At 36.8% G+C, this 20,507-nt stretch overlaps 2 protein-coding genes across 2 annotated transcripts; both read left to right on the forward strand.

Moving 5' to 3' along the window:
* The first annotated feature begins 681 nt into the window (after positions 1–681).
* On the forward strand, positions 682–4,748 carry LOC101210094 (stromal 70 kDa heat shock-related protein, chloroplastic). The gene is given in 8 exon segments (NM_001308936.1): positions 682–1,342; positions 1,579–1,831; positions 1,940–2,019; positions 2,111–2,253; positions 2,367–2,465; positions 2,635–2,824; positions 3,586–3,984; positions 4,064–4,748. Coding segments are annotated over 8 exon segments (2,124 nt in total). The 5' UTR covers positions 682–781; the 3' UTR covers positions 4,463–4,748.
* Positions 4,749–14,199: 9,451 nt separating this feature from the next.
* Positions 14,200–16,782, forward strand: LOC105434579. The gene has a single exon (XM_011650775.2). The coding sequence runs from the start codon at positions 14,390–14,392 to the stop codon at positions 16,361–16,363; it is 1,974 nt and encodes a 657-aa protein (XP_011649077.1). The 5' UTR covers positions 14,200–14,389; the 3' UTR covers positions 16,364–16,782.
* The last annotated feature ends 3,725 nt before the right edge of the window (positions 16,783–20,507 follow it).

A 20,507-nucleotide genomic window follows, 5' to 3' on the forward strand; every position in this document is an offset into this window, starting at 1 on the left:
CGTTAGAGAATTTGGAAGTGATGCATAGAATGTAGAGCAAAGAGAATTGAGCAATTAAGTAGATAGTATATAATATAAAGTAGAAATTGAGGTATGAGGAGAGTATCATGTATGGAGGATTGGGCATAGAACAATGAACATATAGCATAGATAGAGTATAGAGAATTGTGGATCTAAGTATTAGTCTGTTTTGTAAGATGGTGATACAAAGAAAAGACAAATTTTCATTAAAATCTGAATGCATGCCTATTTTTGGTTTGATCCACCCATATTTGGAGTTGATTAAAAAAGAAAAGAAAAGGTTGTGCCATCAAATCTTAACCCAACCTGTAATATATGTTTAAATGAGAATGATGGTAGTAATTAAATAAAGTAACAGTAAGATTAACATCAACATTATAGGTTCGACCTCATTTATGGTAAGAAAAATTGGGAGGATTGGCGGAAGTATTTGTGAATGGAAAATCTTGTGAAGGTGGAAAATTGAGAGAGCCAAATTAGAAAAGAAATAATAAGAAATCCAAGGGTGTAGAATTCATCCAATTTGAGAGCGGAAGATTAGATGGGTGAAGAAAGGATTATTCTAGAACCCTAGCCCACGTGTCATAACCCAACCCTTACCTTTTCTTCAAAAACCCTTTCCTCCTTCTCCTTCCCCTATATCTCCTTCTTCACCCACCAAACTCTTCTCTCTCAATTTCCCAGCGACTTCTTCCTTTTTCATTCTTAATTCAATCCATTTCTCTTCTCTTTCCCTCCTTTCTCTGCAATTTCTTCCTTAATGGGTGCATCTACCGCTCAGATCCATGGCCTCGGAGCTCCTTCCTTTGCTGCGGCCTCCATGCGCAAATCTAACAACGTTTCTTCACGCTCTGTCTTCTTCGGCCAGAAACTCGGCAACTCTTCTGCTTTTCCTGCCGCCGCTTTTTTGAATTTGAGAAGTAATACTAGCCGTAGGAATTCCAGTGTCAGGCCATTGAGGATTGTTAACGAGAAAGTTGTGGGAATTGATCTTGGAACTACTAACTCTGCTGTTGCCGCCATGGAAGGTGGGAAGCCCACTATTGTAACTAATGCTGAAGGACAGAGAACGACGCCATCGGTGGTGGCTTACACGAAAAATGGAGATAGGCTTGTGGGTCAAATTGCCAAACGGCAGGCAGTTGTAAATCCCGAGAATACTTTCTTTTCGGTGAAGAGGTTCATTGGTAGAAAGATGTCGGAGGTGGATGAGGAGTCTAAGCAGGTCTCCTACCGAGTAGTACGCGATGAGAATGGAAATGTGAAGCTGGAATGTCCCGCGATTGGAAAACAATTTGCCGCTGAAGAAATTTCAGCTCAGGTATGACTTAATTCTTCTTCTTATCTTCGTACATTCATGTTGGTTTCTGACGGTGTGGTTGAGTTTAATAGTGAAATGAAGATATTATCATTTGAAACTGCTTAAGATGACTGTAGAATACTGGATTTGGTTATTGAATTTAACTTCATAGATGGATTATATGGAAGGCACTCCGTTACTCAAGCATGCTGATTGCTGACGTTACTTTCTTTTTGTTTCGTTTGGCGTTTGTTCAGGTCTTAAGGAAGCTAGTGGATGATGCTTCGAAGTTTTTGAATGATAAAGTAACGAAGGCTGTGGTGACAGTGCCTGCCTACTTTAATGATTCTCAAAGAACGGCCACGAAGGATGCTGGTCGTATTGCTGGTCTTGAAGTTTTGCGTATTATCAATGAACCCACTGCCGCTTCATTAGCTTATGGATTTGAGAAGAAGAGCAATGAAACGATCTTGGTGTTTGATCTTGGTGGTGGTACTTTTGATGTTTCAGGTATATACCTGCTGCCAAGACTTTATGGCTTCCTGTTCATTTCCATATCCTATCCCACTTTCTATTACATAAGGCACAGCAATAATTCTGGAATTTCTTTGTTTATAGTGCTTGAAGTGGGCGATGGAGTGTTTGAAGTGCTTTCTACATCAGGGGATACACATTTGGGTGGTGATGACTTCGACAAGGTTTGATTGCTGTTGGACTAATAGATTGCTAAACATCTCTTCTTCATCATTATCTGGTTGAAAAATTTGAACCTCTTTGTGTAATCTGCAGAGAATTGTTGACTGGCTTGCTGCAAATTTCAAAAGGGATGAAGGCATTGATTTGTTGAAAGACAAGCAGGCCCTTCAGCGGCTAACTGAGACAGCTGAGAAAGCCAAAATGGAGCTGTCATCTTTGACCCAGGCCAACATTAGGTATATAACATGCCATATATCCTAGTTGTCCATTGTTGACCTGAATTCTGCTGTTCTCTGTTTATTTAATTTAATTTTGATATTACACATTGGTAATGGGAGTCCTTTTTCAGTTTGCCTTTCATCACTGCCACGGCAGATGGCCCCAAGCACATTGAGACCACAATTACAAGGGCCAAGTTTGAGGAATTGTGTTCAGATCTTCTTGATAGGTACCTACCGTCACTACATTTTATCATTTATTTAGTTTTAATTGTAAAGCATTGACAAAGTCACTGAGGGATAACTTTTTATTTTTTTTATTTTTCATAGTTTTAGATAAAGGAATAAAGTGGCACAGGCGTCTAATTATATCTTATTTTGTTTTAATTGACTAATTAGGCTGAAGACTCCAGTTGAAAACTCCTTAAGGGATGCAAAACTCTCCTTCAAGGATATTGATGAGGTGATTCTTGTCGGTGGATCAACCCGTATTCCTGCCGTTCAGGAACTCGTCAAGAAGATGACTGGGAAGGAACCAAATGTGACTGTCAATCCTGATGAAGTTGTTGCATTAGGTGCTGCTGTTCAGGTAGGTCTGGGGATATCCCTATCTGTCCGTCATTGTGAATATCCTTCTAGGTTAATTTCACTTTCTTGCCATACATTTCTTTGTAGATATGTACGGGCACGGGCATGTTTGGAAGATAAATTCACTGTTGTCATATTCAAAATAACTGGAGAATATGTATCTAATCAATCTAATCAATCAAATCAATTTAATGATTTGTTTTACACTTTTAAACACTATTTCCATAAACTAATTGATTTTGAAATATTAAGCACATGTCTTATAGAGATTTTAAATATGACAAGTAATTTTAAACATTCCAAAATCATTACTAAGCATACTATTTGTCAAAATACTGGGAAGATCATATTTAATATATTATTTTCTGCTGTTTAGCCCAAGAAATATAATTACAGAGTCTGTTAATTACTGAAATGAACGAGTAATTATTATTTTTTTCTTTAAATAACCAGGTATATAATTTAACAGTAGTAGCATTATCTATTATTTTAATTTTTCATTTGGATAATAGAAGAACCCTGTTACTTCTTCTTGGCACATGAATCCTTTTCCAAGTTTAAATAATGAATGTGGAGTATAATTTTAACCTACACACACCACACATAATATAACAATTTTGTTTCGAAATTGAGGTAGTAATTTTCGGTTAGTAAGTATGGGGATATTAGTTTAAAATAAAGTTGTGCTGTAGGTGGTCGACATTTATTTATGTAGGATAAACATTGGATTATTGTTGATTGAATATAACTTTTTACTTGTAGGCTGGTGTTTTGGCTGGAGACGTTAGTGACATTGTGCTATTGGATGTGAGTCCGCTATCTTTGGGTCTTGAGACTCTTGGTGGTGTAATGACCAAAATTATCCCCAGAAACACTACACTTCCTACCTCAAAGTCCGAGGTCTTCTCGACAGCTGCTGATGGTCAGACAAGTGTCGAGATTAATGTTCTTCAAGGAGAACGAGAATTTGTGAGGGACAACAAATCACTTGGTAGCTTCCGACTAGACGGCATTCCCCCTGCACCACGTGGGGTGCCTCAGATTGAAGTCAAATTCGATATCGATGCCAATGGAATCCTCTCGGTTACTGCAATTGACAAAGGCACAGGCAAGAAGCAAGATATCACCATTACTGGTGCTAGCACATTGCCTAGTGATGAGGTACGGTTTGTGAAACCATGAAGTAAAATTAATTGATTGACTTGTTAAGGAACATTGAAAAAATTGTATTGCCCCACAGGTGGAGCGGATGGTTAGCGAAGCTGATAAGTTTGCCAAGGAGGACAAGGAGAAGAGAGATGCCATCGATACGAAGAACCAGGCTGATTCTGTTGTGTATCAGACAGAGAAGCAACTGAAGGAGCTTGGAGACAAAGTGCCTGGGCCAGTGAAGGAGAAGGTGGAATCAAAACTTGGGGAATTGAAGGAGGCAATTTCAGGTGGCTCAACCGAGGCCATTAAGGAAGCAATGGCTGCTCTAAATCAAGAGGTGATGCAACTGGGACAATCCTTGTACAATCAGCCTGGTGCTGGTGCTGCTCCTGGACCGGGTGCTAGCAGCGAATCAGGGCCATCGGAATCAACAGGCAAAGGACCCGAAGGAGATGTCATTGATGCCGATTTTAGTGACAGCAAATGAAAAGATTAAAATTTGTTTTCCCCCCTATTCTGAATAGAAAATTTTGCTCTCAACGGGCTCGGATTTGTATTCCGATTTGATTTTTCTGGGGCAGGATTGGATTGGGGTGTTGGTTTGAGAAAATTGTTGGTAGCCACTGTCCCATTGATATTAGCTTTTATAAAATAGGTGATCTCTATAAGAGTAAAATGCTTTACATGGACACTATAAGTAGAATTTGAGCGGCAGCTGTAACTTCCAAAATTTTTCCATACGGTTGTGTTTCATGTTTACTGCTACTACTGCATTATCTGCTCTTTTTTCTTCTAAAAGCTCTTCTTTTTATCCGTTGAAGATGTTGCTGAATGTAATGGCCTTTGAAGTCACAGCGCATTTTCTTTCCACTTTTTACTTTTTCTTTTAAAAGGTAGGCGACCACTCCCATCGTGTGCAAATGGGTAAAACTTGTTCTGAGTATAGGAACGACTATTATTTAACATTTCTTTACGTCTCTCCCTCCGTTTCTCACTAGCTCTCCTCCCTCAAAATTGTCACATCCAATTAAAGGTATTAAGGCTAGAATAAAAGAAATAAAATATTGGAACCACTAAAGGAGGACCTTAGCATTTAAATGCTTTATTTAGAATGTTGTTAGTAGTTGAGTGTATTAATACGTTGTTTATGCAAGAAGAAAGACATTGAAATTTTGAGTCAATACTTTTAAGTTTGTATTTTGTATTTTTTTGTTTTAAAGTTATGATCCAAAATTGTGCGGAAATTAGGTGAAAGATGAGTCATATAAGACCTCAATGAGTCCTAAATTAATCTAGATAAGTTATTGTATGTTTGAATTCTAATTGGGTAATTCTATGTGTTGATAGATCCTAGAAGTTGCTATTTTACTGCCTTTAATCTAATTTGTTTTAATTATTAATATGTTTAAATATCAATATTACATTTCATCACTTAAGACAGAATTGACAAGAATGTTCAAGGTGCCTAACCTTGCATCTTTACCAGCCCAACGTGCATCACTTAAGGCAGTGTGCAACACAATGGAAAGAGTTGCATTGTTGCTTTGCTTTGTGATGCCATAACACCATCACATTAGGTGAGGCGAGGTGAGGTGTGGTGTGGTTGAGAATAAAATAATATTATTATTTTTTATTAAAATTTTTTTTTGTCTTAATCAAGTGGTCTTTTTTCTATTAAATAATAAAAAAAAGATGTGTTAAGATTGTGACCGTTGAAGCGTTACGTGCCACAATAAGGTGACCATCGAGGTGTTACAAAGGCAACATCTATATAAAGCCTTTCCAATACTCTTTTCAAACATATCATAAAATACATCTCACAAAAAGTTCTCTCCATCCTTTTTCTCTCTATTTTGATTCCGAGCAAAATCATTCACTAGTATTGGTATACCGATCGGTTTCAGCGTAGCTTCGAAGGAAATTTTGGTTGTTTTATCTTACGGATTTTGTGACATTATCATATTTTTTTACACTTCAAGTAGAGCCACAAAATGTCTTGAGAGCTTGATCAGCAACTCAACCTTTCTCTTCACTAGTTTTTGTTTTGCAGGTTTTGAATGCATACCCTAGGCGATGTACTTTAAGCTACAAGATCCACGTGTCCATCAAACACATTTTACACTAGGCGTCCATACTCAAGGCGTTTAACTTTCAGATTAGGCAGTGTGTCTAGGCATCCAATTTTCAATGCCTAAACCTATTCATTCTAGGTGTCCTGTTTCTTACGCTTAAATCTAGCTTCTAAAGCAATGTTGCAGTCTAGTTCCAACGCATTGTTGTTGTTTGGGTTCTACAACATTGCTTCGTACAAGTTTCACTAGCTAGTTTTAAGACGTTTCTTTCTGCTTTGTGATGGTCAGTTCAACATATACTGATTTTTTTGTCAATCGGTCTCATTCGTCTATTCCGATTTGAAGGAGCCCACTTCAAGCGATAGAAACAAAAGATACTTTTCTTTTTAACCATAAAGAAAGCTCTCAATGCATGCACCATCGAGAAGTCGAAAGTTTCAGAAACCAATCCAACCGAGGAGCAAACCATTAATTTTAACGCTTTAGAAGGAAAATGATTTTATTTGCAGAACTCTTATCTTAAACAATTTGACATATGATCTATGATTTTTTTAGTACAATGTCCCAAACGAAAGTTAAGTTGGTTCAAAGAAGTATGCGATCAATCTATACTAAAATTCTTGATGATAGATGAAAGATCTATAAAGGAATAATCTCATGAAGTGTAGAAGCTTGCATGTGAAAAAATGAGCAAATACATAATTACATATGAACAATTCGAAAGTTTTTGTTTTAATTGATAAATTACCTTATTTGTGGAAGAATTCCAAAAACACGTTGAGACACGAGACCAAAGAATTTTCCTTGGAAAGTCACATAACACGCCTAAGGATTGAGAAGGTGTTAGGGCTAAAATAAACGGATTATAGCAACTTAATTTTACCCCATGCATGCATACATTCATTATTTTTGTATTTTTGTAGGGATTATGAAAATAGAGTTGAACAACCCAACGAAAACAAGCTAATGGAGATCAAAAGAAGGAGAAGGGGCAAAATCAAAGTCAGTGGCATTTGCAAAATTAATTGCAACTATATGAAAATTCGCATCAGCTTCTCTGTCCTTAAACGCATGCGCTCCACTTCTGCTTTGCGCGTTCCATTCACAACGCTTCAAACAAATTTCGTCTGTCAAGTGACTCTCACGTCACGTGTTCGAACCGCTCGCTTCTAGAAATTAAATTTGGAAATAGTGCGCCTTCTCATTCGAAAACCTCCGTCTCCACATTTTTTCAATCCTGAGTGCACAGTTTCGACTCCCAACGGCGATTTCTTTGATCATTTTCTTTAAATACCCCTTTTCCCTCTTTTTTACCCATCAAATTCATTCTTACACCCATTCTTAACTTTAAGAGCCCTTTGGGGAAAGAAAATAATAAGAGGAGAAATGATTATATAAGTGTTCTTTAATCATGTGAGAAAAATATATTAATTATTATAATTCTTGTTTGGAGAAATGATTAAGTGGAAGGAATATAAGTTGATTATAATAATTCTTGTTTGGGTAAGAATTACGTGGGAAGAATTATGGAAAAAATAAACTGATTTTTTTTCATTTCTATATATTTTTTTTAAAATTGGTACCTCAAACCGAATATGATAAAATAAATTGTATTAATTTTTTCATTTGTATAAAATTCTTTTTTTTTTATTTGTAACATAAATCCAATACACAACAAAAGTGTATTCATTTTTTTTATTTGTATAAAAGTTTTTTTTACCGTAAATCCAATACACAAACAAATTGTATTATTCTTTTTTATTTATGTAAAATATATTTCTTAAATTTGTACCATAAATCTAATACACAAACAAGTTCTATTAATTATTTTTTCATTTGTCTTGAATTTTTATTTCAATTTGTACCATAAATTCAATACACTCGAAATTTTGATTACTTTTTTTGTTGCATTTAGATTCTTTTTTCATTTATTAATTCTTCTTCTTCATAAAAACGATAAGCAATATAATAGTAATGAAAAGGAACATCAATTATATTGTTCATTAGGCTCACGAAAAATAAACAAAGAAAAACAATGGACACGGAATAAATAACGGGTCAAAGGTGGAAGCAGACCGATAATCAGGGATTATCGTGAAGAATGACCCTACACTAGGTGGCCTTCAGTTCATCGGACATATCAAAATTGTATGCATTAGTGACGTTATATCTATATTTTTTAAATTGATGTTGTAAGTGCAATATCAAGAAATTGTGTATCGTTAACAATCGATTAAAACAGGACGACAAATATAATATAGTTGAAATGAAATGAAATACAAAACAAGAAAAAATTATTCAGAATGTTGTTAAAAGGTGAACATCAATTTCAGATAATGCAAAATAATAAAAAAAAAAAACAATGAAAACAAAAAGAAAAAAAGGTCGTGCAGTTCAATATTTTTGCACCTCAAGCAAGATCCAGTCAATTAATTACAAGAATATCCCGTAGTTAGGAGTATTAAGACCGAAGGATGGGTTAATGTTAATATGGATAGTCCTTCGGACCTGTCTGTCCTTCACAATATTCTTTGCACCGCTCCCTGGGTCCTTTCCATTAGTAGTTAGGAGCAAAGAACAAAATAAAAGGGACCAGATGACAGACGAGTTAATATGAATAGTCCTTCGAACCTGTCTGGTCTCTGTAGCTTAATATCGGGAATATTGCGGAGAACTGAAAGGAGCTACGACGAGGCGCAAAGTCAGCCCACTACATTAATTGACTGGATCTTGTAGGCAGTCGATGCTCAAAGAATTTGAGAAAGACAAAGAACAGAATCTATCCAGAAAGAGTAGAATAGTCTCGACCGCTACGTGGAGAAGATGAGAGGTTAGAAGGAACCTCACCTCTTTCGAGGTTAGGAGCAATAAAAGACAAGAAGAAAGAAAGCCTAGCCAAAAAGGCGCAAAGAATATTGTGTCTTTGTGCCTTCTGACTTTATCAATCAGACCGACAATGACAATATATTTGATTTAGAATTTATGGTAATGTAAAATTAAAATTAATTAAATGTTTATAGATTGAATATTTAATTAGTTATTGAATTTGAATTTGATAGGAAGAAAGAAAATGATTAAAAAGGAATAAGGGAGAAATAAACTTATTCCTTTTTCTCGTCATGAGTTCTCCCCTTCCCAAATAGCCCTCAAAGGCTTCAAAGGCTTGTAAGAACTCTCTCCAAATTGATAAAGTGCCAAGTTCATCTCAGTTTCTGCCCTTTCTTTTATCAATTTTGTGCAGAAAAATTCCTATGAAATTGGTAGGCTAAAGGACATTGGGGTTTAATTCCATTCCATTTTTTTAGGGTTTTTTATTTTATAATTTTGATTGTTGAATTGTGATTTGTTATTTTAAAATTACTTAATTTCTTCAACTAAAGTTTTTCATATTTGAATTTGGCCCGTTTAATCTTTAGAATTCAAGATTAACTTTAGTATACAAAATGCACAATTGAGGAATTAGGGTTAACAATTTCTTGCAATTTTCTTTCTAAGGTTTGACCCTTGCAATTAATTGTTAAATTGATTATAATTTCATGAAATCTTCGCTAGGTTTAATGTCAATCTTGCCTAATTGAGTCTTGATTTGAAAAACACTAAACACTTTACTTTTTAATGATTAATTTTCTTGTTGAAATGGTGTACATAAGCTTAGCTTAATTGGTATCTGTATGCTATGTTCCTGAGTATAAGAGTTCTCGACTATTAGTATTTCAATTACTTTTCTTATTTTGCTTTTCTATTTTTACACATTGTTTTGTCAATATCAATTCTTGCATTCCACTTGTGTTGTTTCATATCTTACAGTTACAACCCTACCCCAACATTTGTCCTCACCTGAACAAAATCGGTTTTCAAATGGCGTCGTTGTCGGGAAGTAGGCATAGGAAAATAAACCTTTTTGAATCTTGATATTTTAAATTTGATGTCTAGATTTCTTGAACATTTAATTCAATTTGTAAGAAGAAAAAAATATATTTTTTTTATTGGTTTTCCTCTCGTTCTTGTATGACTAGATCTTCTTCTTCGAATAATATAGATTTTTTTTGAAGATATTACCTTGCAAGAGTGTAGGTTAAGTAAACATAGAAGAGAGCAAAAAAATCTTGACAATAATCCTTTAGGTCCTCACAATCATATAGAAGTAGATCCCTCGTAGAACCTCAAGTAGAACCAAATTTAGGAGTCCCCCATCTGAATTGAATAGGTGAGGAAGTTAGAGAGAAAACTCTTAGAGAGCTTTAGGAACCTGCCATCGACCAAAGACCATTGTGTATCGTCATGCCTCCCACTATATGACTCTTTTTGAACTCAAGTCTAGTTTAACCAACCTCTTATCCACCATTAGGAGTAGCAATGGGAAAGACTCACACAAATATTTAAAGAACATCATAATGGTTTGTACTCCTTAGGCCACACGTCGTTACTAAAGAACAATTAAATCTTAGGGTTTTCTCGTTCTCCCTTGTAGATGTTGCAAAAAGATGGCTATTCTACCTAGAGCCTGAGATTATCATCACTTAGACCCAACTAAAAAAGAAATTCCTTGAAAAAATATTTTCCGCCACTAGGGCACATTGTATAAGAAAGGAAATTTTTGGAACTAAACAAGGCCAAGGGGAGTCTCTATTTGAATATTGTGAACAATATAACAAATTATGTGCTAGTTTTCCATATCACCAAATTTCTGAACAATCTTTAATTCAATATTTTTATTCTAGCATTTTAGCTTTTGACAGAAATATAATGCAATTTGATGCAACAGCGGGAGGAGCTCTAGCAGACAAAAATCCTACAGAGGCTAGGAACTTAATTGCAAGAATTGCTGATAACATGTAGAAATACAAGGTTATTATGACATTAATTTTAGTAGAATAATGGAGCCAAAACGCAGGATAAAGTGTCAAAATACGTAGCTTTCATCACAAATTTATAAAGATAAGAGAATGTAGCTTACATAAGTCTTCATGCTTGTTTTACCTTGCCTTTAGTGTTTTTACCTCAGGATTAAGAAGAAAAGAAGAAATATAGTGGATCGCAAGAGGAACACGTGCAACAGCTTATGCGATGACATCTTGCCTAACGATTAGCATCACCACATGAGATGCCACATCATCACTTGATGAGATTTACTAAAAGACAAGATTGGTAGTTGAAGTTGATGTGACTTTAGAAGGCTACATTCGATGTTGAGATGTGCAAAAGAATAGAAGTTTCCTGATGTAGCCTATATAAAGTCTCCATCTCTACCTTGTAAAAGGGAAGGTTTGAATAGAACAAACCATAGAAAGCTCCATGAGAGTTGGTGGAAAGGACTGACCTTTTTCCTTTTGTAGAAGTTCTTCCCCTTCTCCACCTCTTCTCCAGTCAACATTTGAGTTACGACTTAAGAAAGATTAGAGAGAGGAACCACCATCATCTTCCCCTAACTTGTAAAAGAGCCAAAGAATGCACTTCTATGTATTATGCAACTCCTTTCTTGCTTTCCATTTTTGTATTCTTAATGTAAAATTTTGACTTTATATTGTTCATGACCGAAAGGCCTACATCTATCAATACATTGCACTTTTATTCCTTGTCAATCTTTCATATCTTTGTTGTTCATATGTTGAAGTGTTATATAAGTAGTTTAATCTTGTGATAAGTGCTTGATAAGAGTTCTTTATATATAAGGTTCATCACGTTTACCTGAGCTTGACTCTATCGCTTGGCCAACGTTCGTCACCAATTGCTCAAGAGAGTAAGTAGCAAGGATATAGCTAAATGCACGTAGGAAGAAGTTTGGAAATAAACTCCATTCTGGCAACTCACCTCCATTTGTGTCCCGAAAGGAGAACAAGTGTGGTAAATTGGCGCCGAGAGGTTGTCACCTTTGAAAAAGAGGCAATGTGACTCTTACAAGTAAGGAAATCTAGATAGCTATCGCCTAACTTATCTTTATCATTTGTATCCCGAAAGGTGAGCAAGTGTAGCGTTTAGGTATTAAGAGGTGTCTGCCTTAATTAAAAGATGATTATGTGATCTCTATCGCATCAAGGACTACCGCATGGCTTAATCGCTTACAACGCAGATACATTCCTTCACATTTCTTTAATACAAGTTAGTTCACTTTCCACATTCATGCCATTCCATGTCACCTTCTACATAATCTCTAGTGTAATTAGTAGATTTAATACCCATACATACTTTTACTTCATATTGTATAGATATTTATACCGCTTGAATGAAGAGTAAACATTGTAGCTAAAACTTGATAGAAATTACTTGTGTTCGATCCTGGCTTACTCAGTAAACCTATCACTTCGCTTATACTTGGGAAAACAATAGAAAAACTTGTACTCAATGCAGACATAGTAATTATGCAAGGAGAGGAGCACATAGTGAGCATCTCACATGCGATGACCAATGAACTTTAATGATACACCAATGAACTAATTGATTCTGGGAAGAGAGGTTTGCGAATAGGATCATTAAAATGATAAATCTAACTCACATATCTCAATTGTTATGCAAATAGAGGTGTGTGGTTGAGACTCTAGTTTTACTCATATCTATATAAGACTTGTTTAAACAGGTTGCCCATAGTTTGGATGGATCCAAAGATGATTTATGGAGTTCTATAGTTTCGGGTTTTGAATATTTGTCGTTTCCGCATTGTATATGTTTATAAAATGGATAGTTAAAAGTTTAGGTTAAGTAGAGTCGACATGTATCGTTAGAAGGAGAACAATGTTAGCTGGCTTCCCGCCACCATCTTGGACCTAATGAGGAGAGGCTATGGAATGAGGTGTGACAGGATGGGTGTTATGGTCAATGCGTCCTTCAAAAGTTTGAAGCACTTGATAGTATTTTTCATCAAATTAATAGGGTTGATTTGCACTCAATAGGTTGCTTAATGGTTTGGTGATCTAGGAGAAGTCTTTGATAAATCTTCTATAAAAGCCCACGTGTTCCAGAAAGTTGTGGAGTGTCTTTACATCTAAAGACGGTTGCAATTTGTCCACCACATCAATCTTTGCAGGATTTGCTTCTAATCTAGTGTTAGAGATCTTGTGCTCAAGCATAACTCCCTCGATCACCATAAAGTAACAATTCTCCCAGTTTGACACTAGATTTATTTCCTCACATCTCATTAACACTTCTTACAAGTTGTTTACGTATTCTTTAAATGTGATTCCAAAGACGGAGAAGTCATCTATGAAAATTTTCACTTATCTCTCCAAGAAGTTCGAAAATATAGCCATTAGAGGTGTAAACGGGTTGGTTGGATTGACAACCCGAATAGTATTCTCAACCCAACCCTTAATATATGGGTTGGGTTGTCATCCCTAAGTATCAACCAACCTTTTCTTTTACCCAATTTTCTTCAAATAATAATAAAAAATATATAATATAAATAAATAAATATGAATCGAATTTTTCAACCCCAACTCGAGACTCAACACAAACCGAAAAAAACCAAAATTTTGAATCCAACCCAACCCTTATCTTATGGGTTGGGTAGTACGAGTTGTCGGGTCATTCAATTTATTCTCACATCCCTAATAGCCAACATGCACCTTTGAAATGTTCATAGTGCGTTGCACAATTTGGACAACATGGGACAAAAGGCAGACGTTCCATATGGACATGTAAACAAGTTTGGATGCTCATGTTTCGTGCAATAATGATTTGGTTATAACTAGAATACCCATCCAGAAAACAATAAAACTTGTTTCCTACTAGCGTGACTAATATTTGGTCAATCAAAGGCAATGGTTCTTGGTGCCTTAATATTGGTGACTATGGTCATCCCGCCTTTCTTCACATCCTTCTATGTATTCATTGAGAATTCTAAGAATTGTCTTTAGCCTCAATGTTCAAATATCAACACATTGTATATATTTGAACGCATGGTAAGAAAGCACATAATTTCTAAATGTATTTGATGTGTTTCGTACCTGTTTGCTCCACTTATCTTTGATAAAAGAAACAATAACTTGTATTTCTATAAATTATTAATGACCTTAGTCATTATAGTTTGATAAATAGTTCGCAAATAGACTCGTGTAAGATTTGAGTCGAATTTAATTAAATTAGAGAGAGTAATTCTAATTATAAATTATATAGCTTAACCAAAGGTAATAGAAAACAAAATGAGGTAATATTTGAAATTTGAATGGAAGAAAGCATTAATCCGAAGGAGAATCTTGATCGGTTCTCGTCTTCTTCGAAATTCCCACCCATTGATTTCAAAATATGCATCTCCATTCTTAGTCTGCACTTCCACTCTCCACATTATTACCTTTCTACACTTCTTTCCTTTCTTCTCCACAAATCTCACGTTCCTTTTCCATTTCACCATGAGCCCTACGTTTCCATCCACCACTATCCACAAAACTTCTTCCTCTTCGCCTTCCTCCATTAACAAGAAGCAGAAGCAGCAGCAGCAGCAAGAGCAAGGTCCGCGCAGCCCCTTCCATGTTCTCAATGCCATTTCCTTTCCCACCGCCTGCAACACCTCCAGCATCGGCAGTGACGCTTCCTCCACCTCCACCGAAGCCCCCAGAGGCTGTCTCAGGTTCTTTCTCCCTCATTCCTCTGCTTCTTCTAAAACCCCGGCTAATAAGCTTAAACCATCTTCCAAAACCCCCAAATCTATCTCCAATGTGCGCCCTATTAAGCCTCTCAGATCTAAGCCGCTCAAGGAGAATGCTCCCAAACCGCCTGTTAAACTCCACTCTAGGGCTGCGAGACCTACCTCCACGAAGTTGGACCCATTGAAGAAAAACTCCCCTTGTTTGTATAGATGGCCATCTGGGAAGAAACCCTCTTCGTTATGTACCCACAAATCTAAAATGTTGGCATCTGCTGGTGAGGAATCGGGGAAGCATGGGGCACATAGTGTAGTCAGGATGGTTGATGATGGTAAATGTGAACCCTCTGATCTTAATTTAGTTCCCAACGATTTCAATTTCACTCCCATGCGTAAAATGGAAAATGGGTCTGGTTTCGATCCAACAGTTGATAATGTTGTAGCCCTGGAGAATTCAAACACAGATCATAGCAAAACGCCTCCTGTTCAAGCCTCTATATCACCAGAATTACAGTGTGGTTCAGCAATTATGCCTGCAGTTACTCCTGTTTGCTATGGTGCTGGCTATGTCGTTTCTGGGATCTCTGATAAGAGAAAGTGCAGGCCGAGAGGGCTTCTTATTGTTGGAGACAATATTGCATCCATTTCTAAAGTCAAGCCTATACAAATTTTTGAAGAAGATAGAAGTATCACAAAGGACACTTCCAATTCTGTTGTTTTTAAGGTCCCTTCACCCATTGAAGCTTCTATGAATTGGCTTTTATCCCCCTGCAATGAGGAGGATGAGGATCACAAAGAGTCTAAAAATGCTTCAACTCAATCTAAGAATCTCGCTGAATCAGTTGCCCTTCGTTCTGTTCCTTCGCCATCATCTATCGATGCTCTTCCTCCCGACGTATACAGTCCTCCAGAGTTTCAAGGTTTCATGGAACCATTATCCTTTGAGGATACCTCTCCCTCATGTGCTCGTAATTCCTTGAATGTTATTTTAAATGAGGGAAGAGGACAACAGAGGTATCAAGTCAATGGGGAGAATTCTCCATTCTCAATTGACTCGTTAAGTAGTGATAATGTTATCCAGACACCACAATCAGACTCAAATTCGGCTCAAAAAGTTTTCCCTCCGTGGTTATCTGCTGACAGTTGTGAGAAAAATGATCAGAATTCAGCGTCTGAATTGTTTTTAAATCTACCTCGAGACAGCTCTAATGCAATAACGAGTATAACAGATTTAAGTTTCCAATTTGATTGTCTTGCCACAATATCCAATTCCATGGATCTTCATCAATTTCAAAAGATTCTTGAAGATCAGGCTTTTAGGAATAACAATTCTTCCTGTGAGGATTTATTAGAATCCAAGATGAGAGTATCATGGAGGGAAGGGTTAATGAGCCGTCTCTATGAGATGGACGAGTTTGATACTTGTCGATGCCTGTCAGATGAAGAAGAGAATGTTGATTCTTGCAGCATTAGCTTGTCAGATATCATTAAGACTCCTCTGGAGCATACTGACTGTGAGGTTGATCCTATAGTTTCAAACAGTTCTTGTTCTCCTGGATTATTAGTTAATGAGGAAGCCGAAGAATATGGCAAATTTAAAGAAATGCAGTCTCATCAAGTACCTTGTTCTTGTGCGGAATCCATTAGCACGGATGGTGGTGGCTTGATTGCTTCAGGGGACTCAGATTGGAATTTATGCTACAGAAATGGATTGTTTGATTCTTATCAGTTAAGCTCTTAGTTTCACTCCTATTCCTATTGGAATAAATCTTACCAGCAAAAATCGATTGTTTGAGGAAGAATGATTTCTCAATGGATTGCAACCCACCGAAGGGTCACTAATAGTGTCCATTATGTACGCTGAGTTTGTGTTTGTATGAACTGAATTTCATATTCATGATGTTTAAATCTTCTCTTTGTCATATTATAAAGACAGCGCCCCCAGTACCAATATGGTGGAGTTTGTGAGCGAAGAGGATTCCTCTGCTGGAAATCCATGGCCATCTATCTAGGCTTTTGCTATTTCCGATTGATTTAAAGAACATGCCGGCTGCTCGTCTGGAAAGAATTGTGCAAGGTAAATGCCTTGATATAATATTGGCATGTGTATAGCATTCATTTCTGCACTCGTGCACATTAGAAGTTTAACCTTTATTGCTATGGTGCTGGACCTTCTAGGTGCATTATGAAACTCTCCATAGTCCAGACTTATGTTAGAAGGGGTAAAATGAAAACTAACTGCTTTTTAGTTTTATATTTATAGTGGGATGTTGGCGTAAGGGGGTTAGCTTTTGGTTGGTTAGAACTATGATAGAACACCAGTAGGAATGTTCTTTATTTAATTGGAAATTCGAAAGAAGTACAATGAAGCATTGATGAACTACCAATTCTGAGAATTGAAATGCAGAAACAAGAAAATAATGAAAACACTCCTTCTGTCTCTCCTTTCTCTCAAGGATGAAAACAGAAACCCTCAATCAAAATGATCCTCTCTCTCACAGTGGCTCTCCCTACTATTTAAACCTCTCATTCCCTCCCAACTAACTGTGGGCCCCAGTATTAGCACTCACACTCCCAATTACACGTGCTTTCTCTCTCTTCCCTCTCCTACAATATTTTAATATTATTAGTGGTCTAACAAACTACTAACTGGAGAGATATCCACCCTCTAGAACTGGTGGAGAAGACTTGTATTATCATATTTATGATCAACGTTATAAACCCCCTCGAGAAGTATGTTTAGAACTAGTATCACAGCTGTCATCATGGGAATTTTAGATCTTGAAAATGGAAATCTTGAAAGCAGAATTACAGAAAATACCATCATTAGAGAAGTTGTTGGCAGATATGTCAAGAGTATGGAATGAATCACCCTAGGATAGGATATCAACAACAGGCAGCAAAGGACAATCAAAAGGCAACATCAACCATGCTGTTCGATTATGTTGAGTTGTCTTGAAGCCGATCAAGAATGAAAGATGTGATAGAAGCAAAGGAAGGGGAACTACCAAGCAAAAAGAAAGGTGCAAGAAAGGAATGAAGGCTCGATCTTGTCGATAAGGTAGTGACCCAAAGTCAAGAAAATGGAAATGCTGGTATTTTCAATCAAGGATTTGGACTCATGGTTATTTAGTGCAAAATGAGATACAGGATTTAACTGACGATGAAAAATGAAAGTGCCATCATCGGTTTCGATGGAGATGCTATAGACTAGTATTAATGAGCAATAGAGATTTGTTTAAGGACTACGGTGACTGTTAGTGCGTTTCCGACTTTTATATGAAAGCAATTTGTGTGCTCGAGTTTTAGCCATAGGCAGGAGGGGTAGTCGGTAGATTTTTGATACAAATTCGAAAGATTAGTGGCACCAGTATCTCGTTTGTTGGACAAAGTTTTGGAGAGCACATTTCATAATGGATTAGTTTTGATTATCTAGGTGGAAGTTATATGATTCGAGTTTTTGGGCCTAAATCAAATCAATTAATGAAGAAAACCCAATTGGTGGAAGATTGCAACCTAAATGGCTTAAAAAAGAGATGGGTCTGAAGAGAAACATTCCTCAAAGATTAGCAAGCCCAATTGGAAGGATAGATGTAAACCCCACGAAGGTTAGAGTCTCATTTGTGCTGAAATGCAATCAAGAAGAGAAAAGGAAGAGAAAAGGGTCACTCAGTGGCTTAGAATGTAAGGGGCTGAAGTTGACTAAGGCATTGACCTTGAAGTTCGAGAAGGGAAAGAATTGTGTGATTCTCCTTGGGGATCCTTCACAGACTAAGAAAGAAATTTCTCTCGAAAGGTTATCAAAGCAGTGGCAGACCCATCACAAGGGTTTTCTTGTAGAAATGAGAGCCCTCATGCCATCAGCATTGACAAATTGATTATGCAATATGAGGATGTGTTTATTCAACCACTAGACTACCACCTTGGTGTGAGATAGACCATCAAATTCGAATTGAAGGAAAATGAATTGCTGGTCAATGTGCGACCTTAGCAATACCCCTTCGTTCATAAAGCTGTGGTTGAAAATATGATTGTGAGAAGCTCGTAGATTCATACTCCAGTTTGGTGTTACTGTTCAAGAAGAAAGGTGGAAGTTGGCGCTTCTATGTCGATTACTGTGCTCTGAATAGTGTGATTATGCTGTCTAAATTCCCAATTTCAGTCAACGAAGGACTGTTGGGTGAATTACAAGGGTGTGCATTCAAAGCTAGTTTTAGATTTGGGATACCATTAGATCAGAATGGTCGAGCTGGACATCCGTTAGACTGCTTTTTGCATGCCTGAAGGACATTATGAATTTTAGTGATGTTGTTTGGGCTGACCAACACTCCATATGCTTTTTTAGGCATTGATGAACTTGGTAGTTTGTGTTTTCCACAAATGATTTGCTTTAGTTTTCTTTGATGATATACTTGTGTACAATCTGGTTTTGGACTGCCAATGTCGGCCTGTGGCCAGTTGTTGGTGTCCTTTAATATCTTATGTGAGAGTGTTTTAGTATAGAACCTTAATAAATGCAGCTTTGTGCAAAATGCATAAGTTGTTTGGGCCATCGGGTCTCGATGACAGAAATGGAGCTTGATCCGAAGAAGATAAGAGTCATGATTGTGTGGCAGAGACTGACATCAACAGTTAAAAAATATGTGAATTGTATTGGCCAAGTATGAAATCAACAGTTAAAAAATATGTGAAAGCATGTTAGGTTTGTCAATGAAATAACACGGTGGTAGCTGCTCTTATGGAACTATAACAACTGCTTCCCGTTCTGGATTGAATCCAGGAGGATATTTAAATGGGAAGTGATACCATTTTTGTTGTGGTCAATCGACTAAGGAAATAAGTGTATTTCCTTCCCCTAAGTCATCCAATTTTTACTCAATCAATGGTGGCTCTGTTTGTGAAAGAGGTGGTTAGACTCCATGGGTTCCTAAATTGATTGCTCAGAACGAGATAATTTTTTTTGGCTACTTCTAGACAGTTTTTCTGTGTTTAGGAGGGCAAACTCTGTTGGAGCATCGCATATTATCTCTAGTTAAATAGACAAACAAAAATAGTTAATAAATGTTTGGAGATTTGACTGAGTTTTGCACAGGGAGACCTAAGTAGTGGATCCAGTAGTTCCTTTCATAATTCCCTCAAAAACACCTCATTCCACGTTGTGTACGGATGTAGTGATCTTAAAACTGCCAATGCAACATTGGACCAACTACAGATAGTAATGAGCTCATGGACATTTGAAGGAATAATTGTGTTTAGCTCATGGATTGGTGAAGTTTGTCGACCATCACCACTTTGAAGTGGAATTTGATGCGGGTGATTTAGTTTATCTCTAATTGAGGCCTATCTATAACGATCTCTACACCAAAAGAGCAATGACACGCTCCTTCCTAAAGACTTTGGACTCTATTGAGTGTTAGAACAGTTTGGAAAAGTTGTTTAGAAGCTAGAACAGGGAGCCCAATCCATAGTTCACCCTATTTTTCACATATCCTTGTTGAAGCGTGCTGTTAGGCCGAACCTTGCTAGGAAACCTGCCCAAGTTGACCAAATTATTGGACGATATTTGGGGCGCTTGACGTAATGAACTGACTAGGAAACCTAAGCTATTAATCAGTTGGAAGAAATTAACAGAGCATGAAGTGATGTGGGAAACGATGGAAACAGTGCAGCAACAATTTCATGAGTTCCAATTTGAGGACAAGCTGGCTGTCAACCCTGCGTGTATGCTAGGTGCATTATAAAACCCCAATAGACAAAACACTTATGTTAGAATGAGCTAAACGGAAATTAATGGTTTATATTCTATAATTTATAGTGAGATGTTGGGTGTAAGGGGTTAGCTTTTGTTTAGTTGGAACAAAACAATTATACTATATCTATTTAAG

This window comes from Cucumis sativus, chromosome 2, assembly GCF_000004075.3.
Source record: "Cucumis sativus cultivar 9930 chromosome 2, Cucumber_9930_V3, whole genome shotgun sequence".
NCBI lineage: Eukaryota > Viridiplantae > Streptophyta > Magnoliopsida > Cucurbitales > Cucurbitaceae > Cucumis > Cucumis sativus.

Excerpts from the sequence above, each read along its gene's own strand:
- LOC105434579 (XM_011650775.2), top strand. The coding sequence starts at position 14,390 with ATGAGCCCTACGTTTCCATCCACCACTATCCACAAAACTTCTTCCTCT.